The sequence below is a fragment of the Cygnus atratus genome, chromosome 8 (assembly GCF_013377495.2).
Source record: "Cygnus atratus isolate AKBS03 ecotype Queensland, Australia chromosome 8, CAtr_DNAZoo_HiC_assembly, whole genome shotgun sequence".
NCBI lineage: Eukaryota > Metazoa > Chordata > Aves > Anseriformes > Anatidae > Cygnus > Cygnus atratus.
The window spans coordinates 11,093,644-11,121,177 of NC_066369.1; the positions used below are offsets into that span (position 1 = coordinate 11,093,644).

At 45.3% G+C, this 27,534-nt stretch overlaps 1 protein-coding gene across 1 annotated transcript in view; it reads right to left on the reverse strand.

The window, feature by feature from the left end:
• The window catches only part of XPR1 (xenotropic and polytropic retrovirus receptor 1), a 103,846-nt gene that overhangs the window by 38,561 nt on the left and 37,751 nt on the right, over positions 1-27,534 (reverse strand). The window contains exon 3 of the mRNA XM_035537974.2: positions 2,107-2,208. Coding sequence (XP_035393867.1) covers positions 2,107-2,208 — 102 coding nt within the window. The remainder of the gene's footprint in view (positions 1-2,106; positions 2,209-27,534) is intronic.

A 27,534-nucleotide genomic window follows, 5' to 3' on the forward strand; every position in this document is an offset into this window, starting at 1 on the left:
AGATTTTTTTTTTCTCTTTCAAGTGTGTGTAAGTTTACTTGAGAGCAGTCCAAATAATCACAAACTGTTTATCAAATCAGATTTATTTAATGGCAGTTTTCCTTCCTACAAAGCCAGAATAATGGCCTGGGGAATTCAGGCTACGTTTGATGCGAGCCGACAATGTTTGAGCACAGAGTGAAAGGCACAGGCATCCTGCAGCAGGCAGCGCTCATTGAGGAGCCCTCAGGACAGGAAAAGGAGACAAGGAAATAAAACAGAGATCAGCAGAAGTATTAGCTTTCATGCAAGTGGACAATATTTATTGTTGTAAAGACAAATGTATAATAAACCATATAATAAGCCTATAATAAATAGCATGAACCAGGCCATAATGCAAGCCACTGCCTGCCTGGAGTTACAACAGGGTCTGACTTGACATATTTCAGACACAAGCAAGGCAAGAAACGTTCCTTCGGTGGTTCCTCGGTGTAGTTTAATGTTAGTAAGCCTAATAAAGGATTTCCAGGCTGTTAAGGTCACATTGCTTTTCTGCAAATAAAAGACTCATTTAATTCTTATCACAAGCGATTTTCAAATTGTATGTGTTCTCTCCTGTAAGTTTTTGAAATGACAGCAAATGGAAAAAACCTTACTTGTATTATGAGTGGCGTTTTATACAATGAGGGAATGGGTCTATATATGTGGGTGTGTATGTGCTAACAGGTCTTCATTAGCGAAAATTATCACCTGCATTGTGCATATGAATTGAAGAACTTCATGCACAGAGTTGCAAAAGATCTCAAGGTGAAACAAAATTGAGAACTGTTCTGAGTGTAGTTAGGTATAGATGAACTGTATGCAGAAAAATGCCTACGGGCTAAAGTGTACAGCAGGCCCAACAAAGCACACTGCTTCTGCCTACAAATCTCCCCTTACCCTTTTCCTTGCACCCACTATGGCTAGAGCAAAATAGCACTGCCACAGAGCCGGGAGAGCTGGCATAGCCAGCCCAAGAGAGATTCGCTTTCCCTACATGGAAGCCGAACAGAGGCAAGTTGCAGTGTACCCTTACTGCATCTATTGTGCTTTCAGCTATTCTCATCTTCACCACCCAGACTCTGCTAGCAACAAAGTCATCGCCTGATAGTTATTAAAATAGTTTTGCACACTTCAACTTTGTCTTTGTTACCAGACTGAAATCAAAAATAGAAAAAGGCGACTATGGAGTGCTGCAAAAGCCTGTTTATTGCAAGAGGCTAATAAATCAAGAACACATTAAGAGAAAGCATGGCAGCAGTCAGTACATCCCTGTATCCATATTTAAACTGTTTTCCAGCTGAAAACCCATTTTAAACCTTACCAAAAGAGGCCAAAAACCAGCTCAAAGGTAATGGTGGGTGAAACTAGGACACACTATTACAAAGCCTTTTGTAGCAATATTACACGGCAAATTTCTGATTATTCCATTCTGAAGTTTGTTTTCAAAACACAGGGTGGGAAAGCAAACTTTCTCAGGGAAAACAAACAGCACTTTGAAATATGAACCCTAGGAACCCCTACTCTAACCACCCTTACATTTTTACTCAAATTCAGTAAACAGGATTGTATATACAGCCAGTGACAAATTGCTACTGGCTGATCCAATATGAAAAGTTGCAAGAGTAAGAGTTAAGTGCCTAAAAACCTATTGAACACATCAAGACAGACAAGTGACCATACATCAGCAAGTCCAGGATACCTCGCCCAGCAAAAGCTCTGAAAACATCATCTAGGGAGCTTTGCACTTATTCCTAAAACAAGCACAGTAGCCTGCCACCATGGGTAAGCTGAGAAACTGTGCCCTATATGTAAGCTGCCACTTAAATTTAAGAGCATCTTCAAAATTCAGCAGGATGCTATTACAAAGCAATGAAATTGCCTGCCCTTCATTCTTCTTCCATCCAAAAACCATGGCTTTAGTTCCACATCTGTGATTAAACCAGAGCAGTCTCCCATATAAACGTGCCCTATAATTACCTGATGGTAGACCTTCGTGAACACTGTGGCTATTCTGAAAGTCTGGGAGCTTCAGACTCCTTTTGTCTTGCTGTATTTTCCACAAATATACACAAATATGCACTTTACCTGAATAGAAAATGTTGATTTTGGCAAGTTCTTTCTCGCAGGTTTGGAAGAACTTCTCTTCAAACGTGGCAAAACACCTTTTCACTGTGTCTTCATCTGTGTCTATAAAAGAAAACAGAAAAAAATGTTGAAACAGAAGAATATAGGAACAATTTTCTAAATGGCTGCCGTTTGCCAATTGGAAATATTTCTTCAGAGTAAATCCACCTTCTTCGTCATGTGGAGAAAGAAGAACAATCAAGTCCAAAGGCCTCTGAGGGAACATGCATTTGACCGTAAAAGGAATTGCCCCAAGACAGAGAGGAAAAACCCCACGCAAAGAGTAGCTGAACCTTGACCAAAGTTACCATCATCTTTTTACACCCTTCAAGTGCTATTGCAGATCCTGCACACTTCATTTCCACTTCCTAACCCAGCTTGTGTGTGACTGCACTTGTAGGGCCACCCTGGGCGAAGGCTGCTCTTCACACCTACCATCTCACCTACCGTTACAAGGTCCCACACTCATGGAAAGGGGGGGACCATGTCCCGTCCCCATGTGCACCCACAGCACGCAGCCGCTGCGGGGTGGTCCCCTTCCTCCTTCCTCCCCCCCAGCATCCCACCATGAGCCAGATCAGGGAAAGATCTTCCGTGAAAAACAAAAGCAGATTAAGTAGCAGCATAACTGCCCCTGACACGTTACCGCTGCTTCACATCAGTGCTAAATTATCATATTTAACCACCCAGAAATTGTTCTGCTCTCCAGTCTTGGGCACTGGCAAGCTCACCAATACACTTGAGAGCAAACCTCTTTAACAAAGGTTGGGTCTTATGGTGGAGTTTTGTTTTTCTTCCCTGGGTTTACCACAACAGAAAGCCAAGCTTCAAGCTGAGCACAACTGGTGCTGTGCACCCACACCGCATCCTTTGTAGCCTTGTCATTTGCTGTCCCCGAGCTACTCCAGTGCTCCTGTTGCAGCCTGCTCTGGGTTGGGGCTTGTACCTGGTTCCCCAACCCACCACAGACACAGATCTAGCTCTTTAAGAACAAAGCTGGCCATGAAAACTATTCAGGCCAGATTAGCAAACAATTTTATTTAAAAGAAAAGTGCCAAACTTAACTGAAGGCTTCATTTGACCTTCTTGGTGGACTCACAGGCTTCAGCCACCATTCTCGTCACTATAACCTTTTTAACTCTTTGCTACCACTATTTCTCCTCCTTCATATCTAATTTTGAATAGTCTCTCCTCAGCAAATGGTTCAGATTTTGCCAAATGTCTCAGCCCTATTCCGCTTTTTGGTGCTATTTCATTGCCCAGCAACCTTTCTTCACATCAAGCTTGGAGATTTTCACTTCCAGAAAGACATTGCTCTGGCACTCCACACAAACCAAGCCAAGACTTCGCTTTCTCTTGGAGCCCTATTTTCAGAGAAGCGATCAGCAGTGCTCAACACCATACCTCTGTGCCAGACTTTCAGACTTCAGCATAAGCAAAGAGGCAGGCTGTAATAAAAAAAGCCACTTCAAGACCTTGCTTAAACCTTTCATGTTTTGTATTACCAGGAATCGACGACAGAACAGCTCCTTCCTCAGCTCAGCCTCTGAGCTTTCAAATACGAACGCAGCACCGCAACAAACTAAAATCTGCCTGGCAAGTAGATGAGAAGTCCTGTGTGGAAACCACATTTGTCCTTCCTGAAAAATAAATACTTTATCTCATATTCAAAGTGGGCCTAAACTGTGGTGACCACGATCAGATCCTCACTTCTCCCCAGCTGTTTCGGGGCTGTTTTAATTCTTTTGGAAGAACTATGCACAATTCTGTAATTAAAGTCAAATTTGGCAATTAAAGCAGCAATTCAGCCGCTTTGCTATTATAAGGAATACAGTGAAACATCTCCAGAAGTCCAGAACGTCAAAGACAATGAGCAAAAATTAAGGAACCCACACTGTAATTGCACATTTTAGCACTGTCATACTCAAATACCCAAGTGTTCCTAATATTGAAATACAGCAGATTCTTCATACCTGCCATAGTTTCCTGAATTCTCATGCAGTCTTACAGACTAAAAAAAGGTAGTGTTATTACAAAGAGAAAAAATTAAGTTACTTAAATGGTCTTGAAAAGGTCAAGAAATAGATTTTGAACTGCATGTTTTTAAAATGAGACAAAAAGAGTGTCTACAAAAAAAATATCAGTCACTGGCAGATAAACATTCAGGACTGTCACAACCAAAAAAATCTTTTTCTCTTAGCATTAATTTGTAAGCAAAACAACCTCAAAGTAGTATTAATCAATTAAACTTTTAACAGTTGAAAATTTCTGTTTTTTTAATGCTTGTGGCAGTGTTATTAAACACCATAAACCTACATATACTACATTAACACTTCAAAGGGTTTGGACAGCAAGATCCAGTAACACCACACAAGACTGTGGGTGCAATGCTAGATAAAGTCCTTCTTGTTCTAGACTTTGACAATGCTTATTTCAACCCCAAAAGAGCAAAACAGAGAAAACGCTGTCCTGCACAGACGAGCAGTGTTTACAACTCCACCATCCAAACAAGAGCTTGCAGAAAAGAACTGCAAGAGCCCCAGAGGCTGGTCCAAACTCCAGGTTTTGGCTCCTGGGGACTGATCCTTGCAGATCCGCGGCTCCTCCCAGGGCCCAGGACTCCCTTCCTTGCACAGACAGGCCCCAAAATGAGAGGGCTGCAGCTCCTCTTTGCTGAGCAGAAGCTGCTGTGGCCCTGAGGCGTTATTACCCATCTCGGCCCATGGCAGAGCTCGCAGAGCCATACAGGCGCGTGCCTCGACTGCTAGGCCCCGCTTGCTGCCCAGACACAAATCCCCCTTTGCGGGTAGCCTGAAGTACCAGAAGGACACAAAACAGCTCTGCTTGCTTTGGGGCTGGTAATTTCTAAGGGCAGAGCCACAGCAGTTGCAACACCATACCCTGGGGCCCTGCCAGCAAGGCCGACCTGGACTTGCCTGCAGAGCCCTAGCCCTTGACCCAGCAGCTGCTAAAAATTACGGTGCCGTACTTAATATGCAGAGTTTTAGCTCACTGGCTGCCTGAAGCTTTTCAAATGACAGGAATCAGAGTATCAAAACAGAGCTGACTTAAGGAAGGACCACAGATATTTCTACTCAATCAAGCAACACCTATTTAGGCAACAGGAAGCTTAAGGCAACACAGTGTTAAACTAACATATTGCCAAATAAATGAATACCTTGTTTGCTACGTTACCATTACTTAAGGAAATGATAAGTAAGTCTGTAGAATTGTTTCACTGTATCTGAAGTTTAGAAGAGGGCAAAGTGCTTTAAAACAAACAAGCCACTATTGAAAGACCTTCCAAAAACCTTGAGATTAGGAATTCAGGTCTCTATTTAGACCTCAAAACATTGCTGACTCAGAGGAAAGCAAGGTTCTGTATAAACTATTCAAAAATCTTATCCAAACATCTTCTTATAAAAGATATTTTGCAGGCCATGGTGGATGCCAGCTTTTCAAAAAAATCAGGGTTTTCTGTGAAAAGGTTTCCCTTTGGTTCCATTCCCACTGCAGTTCAGCGATTTAACTGCAATAATAGGCAAGTGCTGCCAAGGCTATTGCCTTTATTTATTTTTTTCCCCCCAAGGCTAGGACAGGACAACATTTCTGCCATGAGAAAATGATGGTGCCAGAAACTGGCCTTGGATTCAGAAGCTCCATGACAACAGAAGCTGTTGCTAAAAGGCATCGAGCTATCGCTGCCAAGAAGGACCAGTGGTAACCTTCCTTTTGTTCATTTTCTATAGCCCTAATAGTCCATTTACCCTAAAATCCACGATGTTGCCAAGGATCCACGATGAACAAGGCTGCCAAGAAGATAGCCCAATCGATATTGCAGCTTCCTGACCTCATCTTCCTATGCAACTGCCTGCTGTGAATAGAAGACAGCACAGTGAGCCTGAAAGCCTCTTGTTCCTCCTTGCAAAGACAAGTGGTGAGCCGGAGCAGTCCAGACGCATTCCCCTGTCTCCACACTTCCTAGCTTGCGCAGAGTTCAGATGCTGGCACACCTAAAATAGAACCTGAACTGAAAAATTAACATGCAAGTGGCATTCCCAAGCTGGCACATGGACTGATTTCTCAGCGAATGTGAACTGTACATCCAATTTCTTGTTTTCTGCAGCTGTAGGATATAAACAAGTGATCAGCATCCTGCTCAGCTTACTCACTTCTACACAAGAAAACAGACGGTAAAGGTTTGCTTTGTTAGAACAGTGCCCTCTGAAAGGGCATCATTAACAAAAAATCCTTCAGTCTTTATCATACCGAATTTTAAGGGGCAACTAATTAAAAAAGATTAATTAGCTTTGTTATGGGAGCAGCACTGGTGCAATTCTCTGAATCACCTTCTGTTTGCCACAAAATAGTTTTATCTGAGTAAGCCTATTTCAACACTTCAGCTGGAGAGGAGGCAATTTTATTTATTTTTCTTTAGGAGGACTCTGTGGTCTATTCAGTATAAAAAAGTCAGACTAAATGTCAGCATTAAACACATTAAATCATACTGGACTGGTGACCACAAGTTTAATATCACCACTGTCTGTTTGACTATGCTAAACTTTTAATGTTTTCCATACCCTGTTCTTGGCCGCTTGCTAACAAAAAACCCTGTGCATTGGGCTCGACTAGGACAGCAACAGTGGGACTGTGGCTCTGAAAAATTAGCAAAGTTAGCAGGATTTCAATTTAAAGGGAAGTTTTCTTGTGCCTAGGTCCAGGAAGACAGCAACTGCTTATACTTCTAGGCTTTGTAGCATGCTATGGAAAAGGAAAAAAAGAAAGGGAGAACAAAAAGAAAAAAAGGCAGCTTTTACCCACCACTCAAAATTCTAAGAAAAAAAAAGTCACTAAAGAAGAAACACATCTGCTTCCAAACCCCCCATCAGTTCTTTCTCTCTACTCAACCATCACCATTTCCTAACATCCCTGACGATTCTACAGCACCAGGACTGTAGTTTCCTAACCTTTTACATGGTACAGTGAAAAGTTTTACAGCTAAAAATCCAACTGTGTAGCTCAAATGCAAGAACGATGATCATCTGTACATCCTTAACGTGTTGTCCTCATGTTTACTGGGGGATTTTTCCACAGGAAGGATTCTTCCACAAGGCAACTCCCTCCTCAGTGCAGAAAGCTACACTAGCATCAGCTGCAAATGGTATCACTCACTCACAGCTTCTAATAAATGAATTACTCACCATACATTTTCATGCCCAATCTTGTGGCAAATAAACTTCTGCATGAGAATGCTTTTAAGTGCTCAAAGCATAGATATAGAAATCTCTTCTTGCTATACGAAGAGAGGAAGCAGACTCTGCTCCCCCTGTACTGCATGGAAGGAACGTTTGCTTTCATGCTGTTTTACCTTCACTTCTGAGTTGCAAACTCCACACTCATGTGTAATGATGTGCACCTCTCTCAGAATTTATTCCATCCACAAAAAGTGGATTGAAATAAAATATTATGAAATCAGCAAGGAAGAGGCTTCATGCATTAGTTAACACTAAAAAAAACACCAAAAATAATAAGAAGTATAGCAGACTATACCTGCTTTTCGAAACCGTCACGGATGAGCTGGTCAGCTCGCCACTTAATGACTGCTCTAGCCCAAATTAGATTTGGTTATTAAATTATTTCCCTAAATCTAGTAATAAGAAATGACCAGTCAGGTAGCAGATGAGGTTGGTGCTGTCCGCACAGGCAGAGTTTATGTGCAGGCAGGGAAAGGAGGAGGGAAGAGCTGCTGCAGGTCAACAGTACGAGTTGTCTCAGGTTTTGGTTCACCATTTTGTTTCTGTCAATTAACCCAGAATGAAAGGAATCTCTTTTAAAATACCTTCAGAAATTATGATTTTCAGGTGAGTAAAAAATCTGCTTCCTTATTTTTAGGTTGTATCACTGGAATCTTTCAAGCAAACCACCAGGCTTCTTGTAGATGGCTTATTTATCTGGGAAGAAAAAGCAACCTCCACAACACGCCTACAAGCAAGATGTATAACCAAGTGTCTACTATAAATTATTTGTATTTGTGACTCCACAAGCACAAACTCTAAAGCAATGACACCATCCTGGTAAGAAACCAGGTGCAGAAGAGACTGGCAACGTAAAAGCACGATGGGATCAGAAGATGCTGCCCAGCTGGCCAGCCGTGGGCTCTGCAGCTCAAAGGGTGCTTGCTGGGTTTTGTAGTCTGGAAGCACTGCTCTGTGGCAGGGGAGCTAAAAAGTCATTCTGCAAACAGCAAACAAGGCAGTAGCCCTTGTCAGATGCTAGGCAGAAGTCACCATGGCAGAAGCATGGTTATGCTGGGACTGGGATCCATCGACACGCACTCTGCTATCTGCGTGCTGCTGTGACAACAGCTCCACAAAGCTGTCTGGGCAAGCGCGCTTTGAAGCTGACCTCTGAATTCTCTTATTTCAGAGGGAAAAGGTTCTAAGCCTTCAGCAGACATGCAAACGGCATGTCTAGATCAATCCTATTGAGCCAAAAGAGGATCTAAAAGACTTCTTTCCTTTCATTTCCAAATAGCTTGAAAAGGGAGGGGGAGAAAGAGCTCAGGGCTCTGTAAGCTCACATCCCAGCTTCCAGGCCAACTGTCCCCAGTGTTGCTGTTAGAACTGGGCACCATTGGGTTTTCCAAATTCTGCCCACTGTCAGTGCTGTTTCAGCTTCCCCCGTTGTCCTCTGCTCACACATGACCACGATGTTCCAAGACTTTTACAACACCTCACCTTCTGTGCTACTGGAAATAATGGTGCTCCCAGCAGAACTGCAAAACCCAGGCCACGTGGCACCTCCCACGTGAAGGACAGTGAGGCAGAAACTTGTGACAGAAAAAAAAATAAATTAAGAGAAGTAACACAAATACCTAACGATATTCCACGAACTACCGTGAAGACGCTGTTAATGCTGTATGACAGACCTGACTGCCAGGAGACATCGCCCAGCGACAGGACTCACAATACCTGCCTTCCCTGGTTAAGAACAGCTGGAAAAGAAAGGGTGCGGACAAGCAAGCCCTCCAAGAAGGGTGCTAACCCATGCTGAAATAAGAGGCCCAGAAACGACTCCCGTTTTCACCGTGACAGAGCCACGAGTGCAGGCACAGCCTGACGAGCAGCTCAGTTGTGCTACACCAGCAGCCCGGGTGACCTTGCCGCGCTTGTTCCAACCAAGGCTCACATCCGAAGCAGCTCTGCTCCTCGTCAGGATCTGCAGTCCCCAGACAGATGTAGGCTGCGGGAGCTGCCCGCCTGCAGGGGTGCCGAACTGGCTGCACAAACAGGACTTGATCACAGCTCTTCTGGCTTAAAAGGACAGCACAGGAGTAGAGGCATCAACAGTCGTGCAGAAGCTCCCTTAGGACTCCTCTGAGAGCCAGGCTTTTTCCTCGCACCCAGCAGTCCCGGTACAACTGTCTGTACAATCAAAAGATGGGCTTCGAGCTTTTTCAGTAACTGCCCTACCTCAAAACTTCCAAGAAGACTTTGCTCAGTTACTGGCATCTGTTCTCCACCTCGTGCAGCACCAGAAACGGCCGTTTCAGATGTAGCCCTCAGCCCACCTAACCAAGCACCCTGGTTTTGGTAGTTACCAGCACTGGACAAAGCACTTCAGCACCCATTCTGACTTTGCACAGTAAGGGATTAGGCTCAAGAAAAAGCCCTGACACCCAGAACAACGACTTGTTTCCATCGCTGTGACCACACCATGGGAAGGTTGAGCTGGAGCCACGCTCCAGCACAGCAGAGACCGGTCACATTAAATGCACCCAAAACCACATGGGTTGCTGACGTTCAAGCTAGCAACTACCAGCAGGAAAAGAAGAAAGGCAACGTATTTAACGTTGTTGAAACTAGTTCAGAAGGGGCTGTTTTCCTGTCCAGCAAGGAGAAGATCCATTCGGACTAGCAGGGAGGGAAGGACTGCAGAAAGTTTCCAAAACAGAGACATTTCATCCCACCAAGCACTTGCTGCCTTCCCCAGGTACAGGCATGGTGCAAGTGTCTGCAGGAGCTGGAGACGCGCTACAGCCTCCTCCTGCACGTTGCCAGCAGCGATGCTGAAAATCTGTAGGGAAAAGGTGCAATTAAGAGCAGCATTATAGCTTTTTAAAAATGCGGGGAGGAGCAGAGTGATGCTGCCGGCATCGTGATGCTGCCAGTGTCGAGGCAGGACAGGACGGGGAAGGGGAATGGGAAGGGAAGCCCTGCTCCTGCCAGCACCCCGCGTGCTGGAGACCTCGCTGGGGACAGGCATACAGGAGTTACGGCTAATTGTTGAAAATCATTTTGCATAATTGGAGCTGATAGGAGACCCACACCCATCACCCCAGGAAACCATCTGCATCCTTGTGACAATAACAGAACAAACACAATTTGTAAGTTAAGCAAAGAAATAAAACCATTAATAACTGGCAGTAAGGGCCAGGTGAACAAACCACCACCACTACCAAGAAAAACAAAACCAACACTCCTCTTAAAACTCTTCAGACACATGAGAGCTGGGGATGTCAGAGCAGGGGGGAGAGTAATGAGTAAGGGAAGAATAACAAAACTGTGTCTTGGGAAAGACTTCAATTAATATTAAGAGCAACCAGAAAGACAAAACAAATGATGCAGAGCCAGCTACCAGCTCCCCGTACGGAGGAAAGCAGAAACGCAGCACAAAGACAAACCTCCTTTAAACACGCTATTGATGGCTTAATTTCTCCCCAGGGAACAAACACTATTCGAATTCATTTTTCCCTTTTTTATTTTTCTTTTTTATGTTACTGGCTATTAAGAGCAAACAGTTAGCAAGAAGATAATAAGCAAGCAATTATCAGATGAAGAAAAATATGGTTCTGAGGTATCTCGGAGAAATGCCACGGGACTCAAGAATGGCTCTGTGCAAGATTTTACCAGGGGACCTTTACAGTCAGCATACAGCTTCTTCCAACTTCCCAGGAAAAATTAAATAAAAAAGCTTTTTAATTCTCATCAGTGTTTACACTAATGTCTTCATAAACGTTTTGCACGATTTAAACCAGCATTTTTCTTTTGAAATATCCATTATTTAGAGAGTTCAAACACCAGCAAAGGAACATTAAGGGTAGCTGCTTATCTCCTCAAGACGGTAATTCTTCTGTTTCAGTTCTTACAATATCACAGCGACAGATGCTGTCAGATCCTCACGCCACCACAAAGCCTACCACGGCTCGGCCCTTCCCTCCCGCACGGGCGCAGCACCCAGCTGAGCCCACCCTGCTGCTCGCTACAGCCCGGAGACACCGCGGTCGCGTCGAGATAAGCACAAGGCCTCCGGTGCAGGTCCCCCCCACAAGTTTGGAGTTTTAAACACACTCTTCAGCAGCGTCCCTTGCCTCCCCTTATTCTCAATCCTGCACTTAAAGGGCTCGTTTTAATCCGATTCAAGCCACAGAAGCGCTCCTCAGATGCCTCTTTGCAATCGGAAGTTTTGCTATGATTTAAGCACGTGGAAGGAAGAAGCTGGGGATCAAATGCCCTTCCTCCAAGGTGATGGAAGATGGCCTTTAAAATGGGGTCGATTTGAGAGCTTATGCCCATTGCAACTGCTCAACAGGGCTTCTGTGTTCAAGGGGTAATTTTAGTTTAAGATTAAAATGCAGCAGGGACCAGGACCGTGCTCACTTGTCTGCCTGTCTTATACGTCAGTCTCCCTCTTTGTGCAGCACCGGGCATCTCCTCCTGCAGCATCCCTGCCAGGCCGGGACGGGAATCCTTTTAAAAAGGATTTTTACACCCTAAATGAGAAGATTTAGAGGCCTGTGATTCCCTCCCAGCTCAACGTGCAGCACTGCTGGCACTTCGTAAATAAAGCAGCAAAAGGAACCCTTCAGCAATTCCTACTGCTTGCAGAACAAAACCTGGTAGGAAGGGGGTACACAAACCGCACAGTAACCGCCAACACGAAAGGTACGTCCTGCATCCAAACACAAACTAGAAGCCAGTGTGCTGAGGGGGAAAACACCGTGCTGGCCGGTGAGCGAAGGCAGAGGCGCAGCGAGGCGCCCCGCGGCAGCTCGCAGAGCAGCTCACACAGCCAAGCTGAAGCACAGGAGGCCAGGATCAGGATAAGCAGCCGCAGCTTCGCCCTGCGGTACCCCACACAAGAACAACGAGATGAATCAGAACATTTTAGCGTGTCGCTGTTCCATGTTAACAGCTGGATTAGCTTTTCAAGACAGTGGGGAGAGGGGGGGGAATTAATGCATTTTGGATATTAGGGACCCAGTTCCTTTCTCCATCCTACCTTCACGTCTCTCTGCCTCTATATGCTCTTACCTTACACACAGGCACTTTCTCTGTTAAGGGTAAAAGACACAAAGCATACTTCGCTGTAAAAAAACACCAGCCCCATGCCTGATCCTGCTGCATGCTGCACCTTTGCCAAGCAGCAGCCAACAAGGTAATGCCCACTCCGCAGCTACGGCTCACCAGAAACTTTACTGCTTGCACAAGTGGTTAAATTAAAGACTGTTCCTTATTTAAAGCACAGGTGACAGAACCAAAATATTCTAGCACTCAAAAGAGCAGCGGGAAAAAGCAGGGAGGAGCTCAGAGCTCCTCTGACCTGGCATTTGAAAGCTTTTGCTGCGCTTGCTCCAGGAAATCCGGACACTGCGATGCGCACTCAAGCCGCCCATGAGGCACCTCACTTACCACGAAAGCAGAGCCCCAAAGCATTATTCTTGCTGCTCTCATTGTGCTTTAGCCTCGCGACCACATCCTCGTAGAAAAGCGTCACGGCAGCAGACACGAGCTCTGCTCAAGTAGCCGGCACGTCGCTCGTAGCGGCTGAGCAGATGGGGTGCGAACCTCGCTGCTGGTGGGACCAGGAGGCTGTTACCCTCCCGCTCCGAAATGCTCCGCGAGCTGTTATCAATTAGGAGCTAAATTCAGAAAGGATTTTGGTGAAAGACAACACTTCAAGGTGTTTACGGGGAAATCAATCTGCTCCTTCAAGAAAAGAAAACCGTCTACGGCAAGGTTATTCTGCACTGTTTAAATCTGTCAGCAAAGCATCCGCGCCAAGTTGTTGTTGTCCCGATTTTCTTTCCTGCAAGGATTTTAATTTAAGCTTTAGGCAAATTAATCCATTACTTTAACCACAAACAGAGTCAGGATGGCCTTAAAGACGATGTGATTTTCTTCTCACCAAAAGTTAAGCAGTTTTGTCTGGCAATTGTTTCGGAGGATGGAATCAACTCAAGAGCAGGAAGTGCATAGAGTGACAGGGAAGCAAAGGGGGGACATGAGGAGAGCCTAAAATGTCACCCCAAAGCGACCCGGGACAGAGGAACTGTTTTGCCACAGCCACACCAGTGTGTATCAGCAAGAATCAGCTTCAATAGGTTCTGGGGCTTCTTTGAACTGTATTCACCCACACGAAACGCCGAGGCCGCCCCAGTTCATTCACTCAATTGATTCACCAACTGCTCTGAAACATGAATAAATATGTAAGCGGCTACTCTACCCTAATTAGTGGCATTCAGTGAATCTAACCAGAGAGCCTAGACCTCCAGCCCCTGCTTTTTAGCTCTCAGTGCCTCCCTCCTGGGAACTGAATAGCAATCAGCTATGTAATCCGGAGATGGTTGCTTTTTTCTTCCTATTTAAGGTGGAAAATAGGGGGGTAGGGCAGGGAGACAGGACTGGAAAACAATTAAATCCTTAAAGCCAGGCAAATGGTCTAAATGTGCTTAAAGAATGCGTCTAAGAAAAAATAAAAAAATATATATACACACATTAGAAAATATGGAGAAGAAATAAAGGAAAAATAAAAACGATGGCAATTGCAGAAAACATGAAACAGATGATGCATTTCCTATGTGATAGCTTAAACAAGTCCCAGGGCACACCTCCTAAGTCCATCAAACACCCAATTTACATAAAATCATTAATTCATTACAGTCCCGAAAGAAAAGAGGGATGGGTTAGGAGGGATGGGATGGAATGAATGAAGTGAAAATGTAAGCCAGAGACACGAGCCCAGATACCCCTATCTGTGCACACGGAGCTTCCTGAAGGCGAGAGGCACAAAACCAACTTCAAAGAAATTTTTCAGACTAAAAAACCTTAAAGTCTGCCAACACCGAACCACCATATTTTTGAATAGACGGGAAAATGTACATATGATAGTAATACCGCCTGCATGCCCGCTCTGAGGCAGCACAAAGGGAAGCTGCTGATGCTGCACTTGTCCCTACCAGTGACGAGAGCTGTTTGCTTCTGGGTCAGTTTACAGCACCCCGAATTAGCAACACGGCCCCTGGTCCTGCTAACCAAGCCCGAGGGCTGCCAGACTCTCAGCCACCTCTTTTGACCCACTGGGGCATCCTCAGCTTTTCAGGAAGCTTCTTGCTTCATGCCCGAAATAATGGCAATTTTTAACCAAAATTAATCCGAAAGATTCAAGCCCCCTGCAAACTCGCATGTAACATATGGACTAATTTTAGGTTTCTTTCTTGTTTTATCACTTGAGTCACACACACCCTGAAATTGCAATTTGGTCGCTATCAATCTGCCTTCAGAGACAGTGCTATCGGGGTAATCCCACAGCACAACATAATTGGTCTTACAGACGGCTGCACTATTTTTAAAGCAGAGCATGGAAGTATTTTCCTTCCGTTTGCCAAACAAGTAAATGAAATATGCCACATGGCAGGTAGCACGCAGATGACAAAACCGTCAAAATTCAGCAGAAATACAAGATGGGGTTGTCAAAAGGATGCCAACAAGTCTGCATTAAAAAAAAAAAAAGGTATCTGCTGCAACAAAAGCTTTGGCATATCTTTGCTCTCCAGAGATGATGACCTCCACAAGCATCACTGCCTTTGTAATCTTGAATTCAGCTGAATCAACGGGAACTGCAATTAAACCCAAAGGAGTGTCCTGGGTCTTGGATGTACACTTACCAAGTACCTGTGGGTGCGCCTGTCTGAACCTCTCAGATGCAAGAAGTCACCAGAAATTAGGAGGGTATCACAAGACGAGCTGCTGACACAAAGGAAGTAGCTTGCGCTGAATGCAAAGATAGCAGGTGTGCTGATAGATGGAGACAGCACCAATATGGTTAATTTTGGGGAAAGTGTCCAACTTTGGAACCGACCTGACAAACACTTACAGGTTGTCACGCTCCCGACACTGGTTACGGCAGGAGCGAGCCTGGAAAAAACCCTCTAGGAGAGGATTAAAGTCTTCAACCAGACGAGGGGGCTGAGCAACATTTCAAATCCATAGCCAGGACTGAGCAGAGAGTTTGCTGCAATCACCACGTCATCTGAAACATCCTTTTGGTGCTAGATATTCTAAACAATGATAAAGCAAAGATATACACAAGACCTAGAGGTTTTGTATTGCATGACTACGAGAAAACAGAAGGATGTAAGGTATCAAAGGCAGTGAAGACAAAAGGTCTACAATAAATTTGAAAACATTCAAAGGCAACTACTAACTTATTGAAAAGAATATTGCTTTCACTTTTGGGGAGTAAAGAAAGAACCTGAAGGGCTGTGCAGGTACCTGCGTTTGGGTCAAGCAACACACCCCTAAGCCACGAGCCGAGGCCTCTCTCGGCAGAGCCTGAGCAGCCCCAGTGCTGGCAGTAGCTGAGCCGACAGCATGAATTACAGCGGGTTGTTCTGAGGGGCAGGAGAACGCCCCCAAGGCGCAAAATACAGCTACACACAGGCAGCCTGGGCACAGAAAGTCACTGGTCATTACATCAGCCTTGCTTTTTAAGAAGAAGCTTGGAAAGACCGACCCAACTGGCTGCTGCAGAACCAATGGATATATTTACTTTTGTGTTTGCTGTACGTGTGCAAATCTGGAAAATTTATAGCAAGTGATATGTTATGTATATGTATTTTTGCAGCTAAAAAATTAATGCTATCATTTCAATTTCGTATCTCCACACATCATGAAATTAGAAGCCCTTGGGTAAAGCCCACGGACCAAGACCTATCCGTGACCGGTTCATCGGCACGTCCACACCAGAAGGCTTTTCTAAAAGCTGAAGATCTGTTCAGCCCACATTGCTAGGAAGCATTTTAAACCACCAACCTGATGCAACTGCCCCGCAGCTCTCCAGAGCTCCCTGCGATCTTTGCCTCCCCTCTGTTACGCCTGAAATCTGTGACCAAGAACCCAGCTTTTGTTTTCCGGATGAAAGGTGAGGAACAAGAACCCAGGTGGTTGGACACGCCAGAAGCCATCAGTGCCTTCCTCTCGGGAGCAAGCCTAAGCATTTACTAACGTGTGACCTCACATGCCTCTCCTTTACTAGCACGTTTCTTAATGCTACTAAGGAAATGAGCTGTGAACTGTTTGTTGAGTACCCACAGACAACGTGGGTTCAGATATTCACATATTCGCTCAGGAGAGGCCAGCTCGGAGCAGCGAGCTGCCTCTGCTGCCACAGGCACACAGAAAAGCTCTGAACAGCAGTGAGTTTTCTTGCCTGCCATCACCACTGCTACCCACAGACCTACAGGTAAGCACAAAGCTCACAGAACTCACATCAGTTACCATACCAGAGGTCAGGAAAACAGCAGCCGGAGCAGAGGCAAGCACTGGAACTGCTCAGGACATGTAAACCTGAACCCAGCCCCTGGCTCCAGCTGCCAGCAGACGCATTCAGGTGTGCTCGCGTCTCTGCTAGCTGGGATGCTCTCACTGCTGCTGCCCACAGCTGGAGAATCTATGTGAGAAAGGCAGAAAAGCCAGATGAGAGCTAAGGAACATGTGGTACATCAGACTTGTGCTGTTGTACTCATCTAAGAGAAACAAGCCCACAAACAGCCCCGAATACTTCACTCCACTGCTTATCAATGAAAGGGCACAGTGCTGAGGAATGAAGCCAGGCTCTATCTCTGCAGAGAGTCCGTGAAGGAGGAAGAGGAGGGAGGGGGAAATCATGGAGGTGCGTGAATCTATAGCAATCTTTTCACAGGAATTAGTTTCTAAAGAAGCAGAACAGTCTCACTTTCCAACAGGAAGGACTAAACTTCTTGCAAACCTTCCTGTCCACCCTCCTCCCCCTTTCTTTTTTGCATATGCAAAATCATTAACGAATTTGCCATCTGCACTCTCACTGCTGCTCTTCACATTTGTGCAGCCTGAAAGAAAGATGTTATCGGTGAGCTGCAGTCCTCTTTGGCAGCTTTCAGAAATGAAATGTCACATCAGTCTGGTGACATCTTTGACCCACGATGGCATTGCAGGTTCTTGGAAGGAAATTCCTGGATGAAATCGATAAGGTGCCATAAAACCTTGTCAGCTTTGCTATTGCTCCACTAAAGGGCTGCATCAGCAAGACAATGCAGCAGAGAATTCAGTCCCAGGATGTGGGAAGGTAAGGAAAAGGCTGGGATCTTACCGCTGTATGAGGGACGGTGGCTTCAGAAATAGGACAGCACCTGCGGGATGCATACTGCACGAGCAGACAGCAAGGCAGCCCTTCTCCCGATCTCCTGAACTCCCACAGCTGGGAGATGGACAAAGAGCTTTCTTTTGGAAAAGAAATACTGCACTACCATTTGTAAAGCAAACAAACAGACCATTGTGAGGTTCACTTTCTGCTCTTACCTGCTCACTGCACAGGGCTGAGCATCCTTTCACTGCTGACAGCCAATTCATTTTTGAACCCAGACACACACACGCAGCTTGTGAATACACAAGACTTGCCAGTAAAGAACGCTCTCCCTGCCACGTGGGACAGGAATATTTCACTACCCTTTCTACCCAAACAACAGTCTTGGTGCTACATCGCACTTGGACGTAGCTCTGCGTGCCTGGCAGCCAGGCGAGGAGCAGCAGCACCGACACCACCGTTTCTCCCCATGCACCTTTCCACATGGCCAGCCCTGACTCCTGTCGCTTTGGGAAGACCCCTCGTACTTTTTACGAAACGCTGTTTGAAGGCTGCAGGCGCTTTCCCCCGGCAGCACAATGCACCCGCAGCCCTCTAATGCTCTCTATTGTCTCTGCTCCCACTTGTTTGAAATTCCTGCGGGATCCTGACATACTTCAGTGGTACTTTAATAATAGCCTAATAATCGTTCCAGACAATAACTTACATTGTATGGAGACCTCCTGTGCTGGGGGTGGGTGGGAGGGGTTGCCTTGGAAACAAGGAAAAAATCATACGACAAAGAGACACGAGAGGACACGAGCTGATCTGTTCACTCCCTGCACAGAAATCCGTGGGAAATGGTAAACTGGCACGAAAGTAAGGTTCTTTGGTCAGAACGAGTAAATCTCTCTAAAAACCAACTCACTTGCAGATGGCCTGGCAAGTAAGGGCTAGGTAAAACAAAGAGGACATCACTACTAAAGCAATTGCTCTCCAGCGACTGAGACCATCCCTCTACGACTACATGCAAGGAATCAGACCCTTGGGCTTTTGTCGCACTAAATGCTGCAGGTCATAAGCGTGTACGGCAGCTGACAGTGCGTGGCTCAACACGAAGGGTGGTTAAGGCAAGCTCTGTGGCACCGGCTCCCAGTAAGAAGGCCAGCAGGTGAATATGCCACCATGATTTATGCAGGGAGGGACAAAGGTGGCAGGCACTATGGACCCAGTGTGCTACCAAAAGCGGCTCTGAATGTCAGTAAGATGGAAGCTCGTAGTCTAAAAGGCTGCACTTTAAGTGCTGGAGAAAGGTAATGAGGTCAGCAAACTCCTCACTCAGATGGCCCACGCTTATGTTTCCTCTTTGCTCTATTTTGATCAAGTTGGCAGCTTTCTTTGAAAGGCATCAATATTGTAATATGCAACAACTCAAACCCAGCTTTTAAAACATGGCAAGGATTGCTACTCTATGTCTGAAAATAAACACACGCAGACTACACATTCTTGCGTTTGTCCTCCAGAAGAAGAAAAAAAATAGCTGCTGCTAGTGCAAGCAGCACAGCTAACTGCCCCGCGTTACTCCCATCCTCCAAGCCCGCAGAAAAACCTGGCTGCTCACCAGGAAAAAGCAATCAAGAGGAGGACAATGGTTATTACTGACATTGTGGCTTGCAGGTTCATGCTCCTCAAAACCTGAAAGTGAAGTAGATAGAGCAGGCTGGCAGCTGTGTCACTCAGGAGAGGTGGCCAGGCTAATGGGAGCGCTAAGGCCTGCAGGCCCAGCAAGCGGCTGAGGTGCAGCCGTCGTGAGGAGCCAGGCAGCAGTGCCGCTGCCGAGCAGGCTCCCCTAGCACCTCCTCATTAGCTCAAATTAAATGCCGTGTCCAAAGCACAACAACAACAAGGGTAGCTAATAAAATTCCAGTCCCATGACACCGTTTGATGTCTGTCTGCTTCTCAGCTCTCAATGGCTGGGCAGGCTTCCCTGCTCCGAACCGTCGGTGGAAACGGCCACCACACGCACTGACAGGGGAAGCTATGAATTTGGGCAGCTCTATCAGGTCATCACGCCTACGGCCCTTTGTGAGAGCCGGGGATGACAAAGGAAAAGGGGAAACGAAGTTTGTAAGGTGCTGGGTGCGGGACAAAGGGAAGAGGACTCCCTGTGGGCCAGGTGGAGGCTCTGGAGGCTGACCCGGGGAGGACTGCGGGTGGGATGGGGCCGGCACCGTTCTCATGTGCAAGGAGGAGGGAGTCACTGCTGGGGGCTTGCCCCCAAATAAAAGCTGCCTTGGCTGCGTGCTAACAAGGCAGCTCACAGGGGGATGCGACGGGCGAGAGAAACCTCTAATAAAAGAGAAGCAGGAGGCGAGGCACAAAGAGCTGCTCTTCAAAGGGAAGCGGCGCAGGCTGATAAGATGGACTCCTTCCAGTGCGCTTCCTTCCCAGCAGCCAAGTGCAGGGGTCGGGCTTTCTTCGCGTTGCCTTTGGAAGCAGGATCAGAATATGGATATTTAAAAGCATGTTCTGGCACAGATCCAGTTTCCTCGCCAGCAAGACTTTCAACCTCTAACACTGAGCAAAATCCTACTAATTGAGGAATTGTTCTCGCTTCAAAGAGTCATTTTTACAAAGCTTTACAAAGCCAAAGATATCAGATGAGGCCAGTAACATTTACTTCTTCTGTAAAATACTTAATGGCAGGAATTTAAACCTGCAGGGATCAGAAAAAAAAACAACGTTGAGTAGTAACTATAGAGACCTCATTTCATTTTGAATTCCACCTTTCAAACAGCCTGCAGAAAACTGAAAGAGAAGACAAGACGTTCACTTGACTGCAAGCTGGAAACATAGCACCGACAGAGAAAAAATGGGGATCAGGAAAGGACTGGAAAGGTGAAAATCCCTTGAGACATCCTAATCATGTTTTGCTGCGTATCACAGGATAGCAGACAGCATCTCAAAAATGGAAGCGACAGCCGCCACTGCTATCACGAACATTTATCTGGTGCATTCTCAGACCTGGGAAGGAAGTAGACCAGCGATACTGCAATTTAGTTCAGCCATCCAAATTGACTAACCAAATCTATAGATATGACTAAAATGACAACTTTATCTACAATAATTACATGCAGATTTTTTTTTATGCCAGACAGCCAAGGAAAAAAAAACACTATGGTCTTGTTATCTGTGTTTCAAGATAAGTACTTGAGCCGGTCACCTCTATCTTTGACACCTGCACTCTTAAAATTACAGACACAAGAGTGTGTGCCATGGGAAACAAAGGCATTTCTTCAATTAAATAGCTTTTATTTCCAAATAAGCCAAACCTTTTCAATAGTCTTCAATGTCCTCTCAGTACCCCAACTAAGAAAATATATGAGAAATAAAAGACCACTTAGAAAGAATTCCTATAAATAGACAGGTACATGTGTAACAGACCTATTTTTTCCCCCAGCTAAGAACTCTGAGAATAGTTTAGACCAATCCTCAAAGGAAGGGAATAGATGATAAAAACCATGACTATGAGAAACTATTGTGGATACTGCACATACACTAACATTATGGTGAGGGGAAAAGAGATTTAATAAAACTAACGCTATTTTAATAGGTTCAAAGCTTAAGCTAACAATACTGAGTACACTGAACAGAAGAAAAACAGGACTTGATAGGAGTAAATGGGATAATTGGCCAATTACCATGGTTTTGCAACAGTAAGACTGAAGCATGCTGCAAGACAGTTTGAAGCAAAACCAGGATCTCCCAGGACGCCACGCTGGCTGCTTGAACATTAGGCAATGGGAGAAAATGGAGACACAGACAGAAATGCTCATCTAGGAAAGAATTCATGCCAGAGCTGGTCTTTTCCATGGCAGAGTTATACCTTATCGTTAAAGTTATGAAGAGCCGGAATCCAATTGATTAAATTATGAAATTTAACAAGATTTGCCTTTTTTTTTAAAGCAGTATTTCTTAAGGACAGGTATTTAAAAAATAAGCAAGATGGAGACTAAAAGAGTGCACGGAGCTGGTTGAGAAACACTGAGCTGGAAAACACACCATGAGCAAATACTAGAACTCCCACACCTTGTTTGCAAATAAGCTTGCGTTATAAACTTCAAGCAAATGTAATTACCAACACAACTGGTGAAGAGCTGAGGGTAGGCATATGCCTGAACTGGTTACTTCTGAAAACACAACGTTACAAAGATGCTGGGAAAACCACTTGCGTGACCTTCCTGCCTCTGTACCCAGGGCTTTACCCCACTCGCCCCCTGTGCAGCCCCACAAAACCAACTCATGGGGCTGGGCGTTGAGTCAGGAGCTGACCCAACCCCAAGGAAGCAAGCACTTACCACCCTTGCACTCCTCCTCTCCTTCTTTCCCTGCTCTGGCAGAGATAAACTCGGAGCCAGGTCACTGCCCTGTGACCCACACGGTCAGTGGGAGCCACCTTCAGCAGCTGCGCGCTTCTCGAATTAATAAGCACGCTTAATCTATTAAGAGAAGATTAGCAGGGAAGATTTTTGGCTGTTCAGTATCCCTTCTTTACTTCTGAAAGTCACGTTAGGATACAATCAGAACCATATGTGCCTAAAAAAATTCTTAGAAACCTGTCGGAACTCGCAAGGAGCCCCTTTGCTCAGGGGCAGCAGCCTCCTGCCGGCTGTGCAGACTGAACCGAGCAGCAATACGCAGCCGTTCTGGACACAAGTCTGGCAAGGCAGGGAGTTCCCCTTGAGCTGGACTTGTTTACAAACAAATCAAGCCTGACACAAGGAATACAGTGTCTGCAAACAAAAGCTGTTGAGGCTTGTCATCTGCAACAAGCAAGCAAGCCTCAGCAGCCTTTCGCCAACTGGTACTATTCCAGCAGATATTTGCTCCCTTTCACCTTGAAAAGCAAGGAAGCAGCTGAAAAGCCAGCAGTCCTCTGTATCACCGGCATCCCTTGCAAAAACGCCAAAGATAAGCAAGCTGAGAGAGATGAAGAAGACTGGGTTTGTTCAGTCTCAAGATGATGAATGGCCAGGTCTTAGAGCTGCCTGCAACCACGCAATGGGAGGGTACAGAGACCGAGCCGGGCTCTTCTTGGAGGTGCACGGTAGAAGGACAACAGGCTACGGGCCATTGTAACACAGGAAACCCCAAACAGAAGGAGGAAGGACCGCCACAAGGAAGGAAGGATCACAGCAAGGATGGTCAAATGCTGGATGTGAGTCCAGACTGGTGGTCAGCATGTTCCTCGTTGGAGATGCTCAATGCTCTACTAGACAAGGTCCTGACCAGCCTGATCTTGTTGGACCTGCTTTGAGCATGGCCTTGGACCAAGGCCTTCAGAGGGCTCTTCACTCATCTACGCTGCTGCATGAGGCTGCAAGAAGCATCTTCCATCACTGGAAATGACACGTGTGAAGTCTCAAAATAAAACAAATAAAAGTCTCTCCTAGAGGCTGGACAGATGTCAAAGAAAGCCAGTTGGTGCAGTGGGCTGTTAATATAGGCTTAACATTCTGGTTTTATTCTGCTGAGAAACGTCTTCAGGTCAAGGTTTGAAAAAAGGGATATCCGCAGGCTCTATGACTTCTCTCAGTGTGATGAAACAGGAGAAAAAAAGTTATTATTTAGGAGGTCTCGAAGATACTGATAACAGAAATGAAAAATTTATACTTTTTTCAACCAATCTACCTTCCAAAGCAGCTTTTTCACATACCATAGTACCTGCAAAAAGAAGAGTGGTAAATCACCTTTAAAAATGTCATTCTGTTTAACAAAAAATAATTCGGAGGAGCACTGTAGTTACAAACAGTACATCGCTGTTGTTTTCAAAGCTAAACTGCATTTGCTTGACTTCAAAGCATCTTATCCAAACATGGGAATACCGCAGGGGAAGAAAAATTGCTTCATTTAGGATCAAAATTTGTAGCTCAAAAATCTACGCCAAAGGTTTTAAATCAGAGCCACTGTAATGATTAAAGATGTTTATCCACATCGTAGAGAAAAAAGTCAGCACGACACTTGAAACAAATAAAAATCCCTTGCATGGAACAGTTGCTTCTCGTAAGGGCAAGGTTACTACGCCTTGCCTGGAGCCAAAAGCAGTGCACCCACTGTGCTCCTGCGAGGCCGAAATCTCACAGCATGTGCATCCCTGGACAGGAAAGCTTCTCTGCAGTGCCAAAATAATGCTCGTGGTATTCCAGTAAGTGTGTGTAGAACTGGACCAGCTTCACCAACATATTCGTAAAGCTGTGCAGAAGGTCGCAATCTAACTGCTTTAACTCACAGAAATAAATAGCCCATCCCAAAAGATTTTATAGCAATTATCTAGATGAATGATCATGAAGTACGTTGTTATTCTAAGCTTAAACTTACAGCACCCAGGCTTAAAACAGCACCTATGGCAATCCTGGCTCACACCATCTCTCAAAGCCTAAAGTTACAGCCTGGTCCCTGCATCACGCAGTTCAGAGGTGCCCATTCAACACAGCTGAGTCCCTGGACACGCATAAATCCAGGACCGCATTAGAGAAAAGCTCAGAAAAAAAAAACCAAAACAGCATTCCATTCATATGAAGGTGAAAAAGAAGCAAGTGTTGAGGGCCTCAGCCATGGGCAGGCATCTCCAACGACAGCTGAAGGACAAAAGCTACAGGACCACGCAGAATTAAAGCAAGATTTATGTTAAGAGTCTTGTGAATTTGTAAAGCAAGAACTATTTACCCCAGTTGTGGTACCAGGGGACAACAAGGCTACAGAAACTGAATATAAACGCTCGGCTTTTTAATGTGTGACAGGAGCAGTAGCGAAGGTCTGGACCGTGAGCAGAGCCAACTGCCAAGAATCCATCTGCCATATGAAGGCTGTGGCAGCAAGAGCCCCAGAATGACAAAAGATGGGAAGGAGAAGGCTTAGCCAAAGCACTGTGTTTTAAATCTGTCATCTTATTATCACAATGTCATGAGCTGGAACTATACATGTGTTGGAGGTAAACTGGAAACTATGGGTTTAATTAAACATACTATAGAGGATGTTTCTGATGCTTGCATGGTACTTTTTATAGTCTTGGTGTTGTGGCAACACAGGAAGTAACATTCCCATCAAAGACAGCACCCCTCACACAAACACCAAGAGAGGTATTTGCAAGTGTATTTGAACAGTAGGATCACCCAGGTTAATTGCCAAAAAGAGAGAGGGAAGCACAAAACGTGACGAAAATGCCTAGACACAGGGGCAAGGTAAGGACTAGGTGCCCCTAAGAACTCAGAGGTCACCACCACCTCCTCCCCTGCCGCTGGTTTGGCCTTCAGCACGTTCACTCAAGCTTGTGATCGTTTTATTAAGCCTTGCTCTTCTTTTAACCTCCAAAGAAGGGCTGGCACGCAGGAAGTCTGCTTAATACCGAGAAGGGAGCAGGAGGCACGAGCGTGCACGCACGGCGAGACCTTTCCTCCGGAATTCAGCAGCTCTGGAACGAATCCTGGGCACTGCAAGCAGGGGCTGCTCCTGGCCAGGCTGCCAGCTGCGCCGCACAAAGCACATGCATGGCGGGATGAAGGGAAGAATACATGACTAGAGGGGTGATAAAAGCAGAGCTGACCGGTTAGGGTATCTGCTCTGACAATGAAGTGACATCAGCCAAGAAAAGAGCACCGAAGAGCTAGGTACTGAGCTTATTCCAGAATTAGTTTTATACAGAAAGAGAGCAGAAGTATCTTCTTTCCCATTTTACTATAAAAACATACGAAGGAGTCTGGCTACCAATATAGACAGGATTAAACTCTGGATATTTTTGCATGACAAACATGTTAACCAGTCCAACAAACTTGCTCTCAGAGGGCCGTGATGGTACAGGTGTGAACTGGGAATATACGAAGCTGGTTTAGTATTCTTCTGAAACAGAGAAACTGGCATGAGGTATCTCTACATGACATCTTAGGCATGTAGAATGTGAGGACTTTTACCAACATCACAAATGGGTAAAAGCTTTAATGTTTAACAGCCTTAGAGGAGAAGCTTTGAGTAGCGTAAGGTAAGATGGGCTTATTTGTGATACTCAAGGGGAAAAAATTGAACAAAAGAGTACTGTTTAGGTGCTGTGCAATCACATCCTCAAGACTAAAACACCAGAGGAAACACCAGAGGTTTCGTTTTTTCTATCCCTTTTCCACAGTGAGCATCACGTTTGCAAGGTGAGATGTGTTTATTTTGAGCAGAACTGCCACATCAGGTCAATACTATAAAGCTACCACATCAGTTTAGATTTTCAGTTGTCAAGCCACAACCTTCTTTGGGTTTCTGTTTCTTCAGAATCAGGGTTATGAACTGAGCTCTGGTCAAGAAACAGTCACAATACAAACACCAAAAAGAGTATCAAATGCTTCTTCTCTAGGAAAAAAAAAAAAATCAAGAAGAGAGAAGCTCCTTGCTGCAGCACACATTGTGTTTAGTCATAATTTTAAGGTTCGGAACAGTTTCCTGTTGCCTCTTGAGCAAATCTTTGCATATTTTGTTATTAGATTTGTTTCAAGGTAGAGAAGTTAAATGAAATTATAACCAGGAAACAGCTCAAACTATATGACTCCTTTACAAAACGGTACCAGGTTGGAGTTTTCAGACCATTTATCTCAGTTTATGGACATTTACTTTCCCTTTGCAGTTCATCCAGCCACAAACCACCAGACTTCTTCCAATGTTTGCGATATTTTACTTGGTTGAATGACATTTTTCTTTTCCTGAGCATACAACCATTCAATTTTTAAGACCTAGCAAGTGACATTTAATTCATCTTTTGTGTAAATGCATACAGCTTGGGGGAAAAAAAAAAGCAATCAGAATCTTTGCAGTAGCTGGAAACACCACCAGTTTGATTTTGATTTAGAAATGCAAAGCTAAACAAGTCCATCATCTTACCTAAACAGTCTACTGAGAACTGTTAGAGAAAGGGAAGAGCAAATGCAGCAAAGTGAGGAAGCACCAATTATTAGCAGCAGTAGCACAAGAGCTACCTAATAGCAAAGGAAAAAAAAAAAAGCTATATACATTAACATTTCAAAATCTCCCCTGGGCTTAGCTAATTGCTATGATCAATTCTGGTTTGTTCACAAAAGCCTGGACAGCTCTAGCTAGAGGGGGTAAGGAAAGAGCCACAGAATGGGAGATGCAACTTTAATGAGCTTTTAAACAGCCACGGCAGCATCCCGATCCGCGAGCAGGTGCTGTGCAGCCCTGGAGACCATCTTGAGGGGCCACGGCTTCCCACCCGGCGAACGGCTGAGAAGGGCTTGGCCAAAGCCATGAGCATGCATTAATCTCCGTGTGCAAGTCCCTGGAATGAGAACTAGCAGAGCCATGCACGACAGCGCTGGGACACAGCCTCTGGCACCCTGCTTGCGGGCAGCGTTTTAACGAGAGGCTGATCACACAAACAGAGCCGTAACAGCTGCTAGGGACAAACCGGGGTGTATTTCGGATGTTTAAAGCCAGACGTGATGCCTCACCTACCTCCTGCCCCACGCATGAAGAGCGTGTGCATTATCAGATGAGCGTAATCAGGCAGGCAGCGATGAGCAGCGCCCATCACTGCCCCCTGTCCCACTGCAGGGCGATGCTTGGCCAGCCAGGCTGCTTCAAGCCCTGGGCAACATCTCACCAGAGGTTGTGGTAAGGTAACACTGTTCTTCAGAAGAAAAAACTCCCAATGGCACTTATTAACTCCAGAAATACTAGGATTTATTTTAGTGAAGCGGTGCATTTGATTTCTAAACAGTATTTACAAAGATCGGGAATCAACCAAACCCTGGGACACACGCATGATATTGTTTTCAGTACAGATGACACAGGGATAAATAATCCTCTTAAATAACTACCATAAAGCACGGCTAAAGGTTCATAACAGCATCCTTGCTCTTTTCTTCAGACGTAATCTGGTTCAATCCGAGCACTGCCTCTCAGGACCAGCCACCATCCTTGCCCCACCGCCACATTCCCCACACAGCCTGGCAC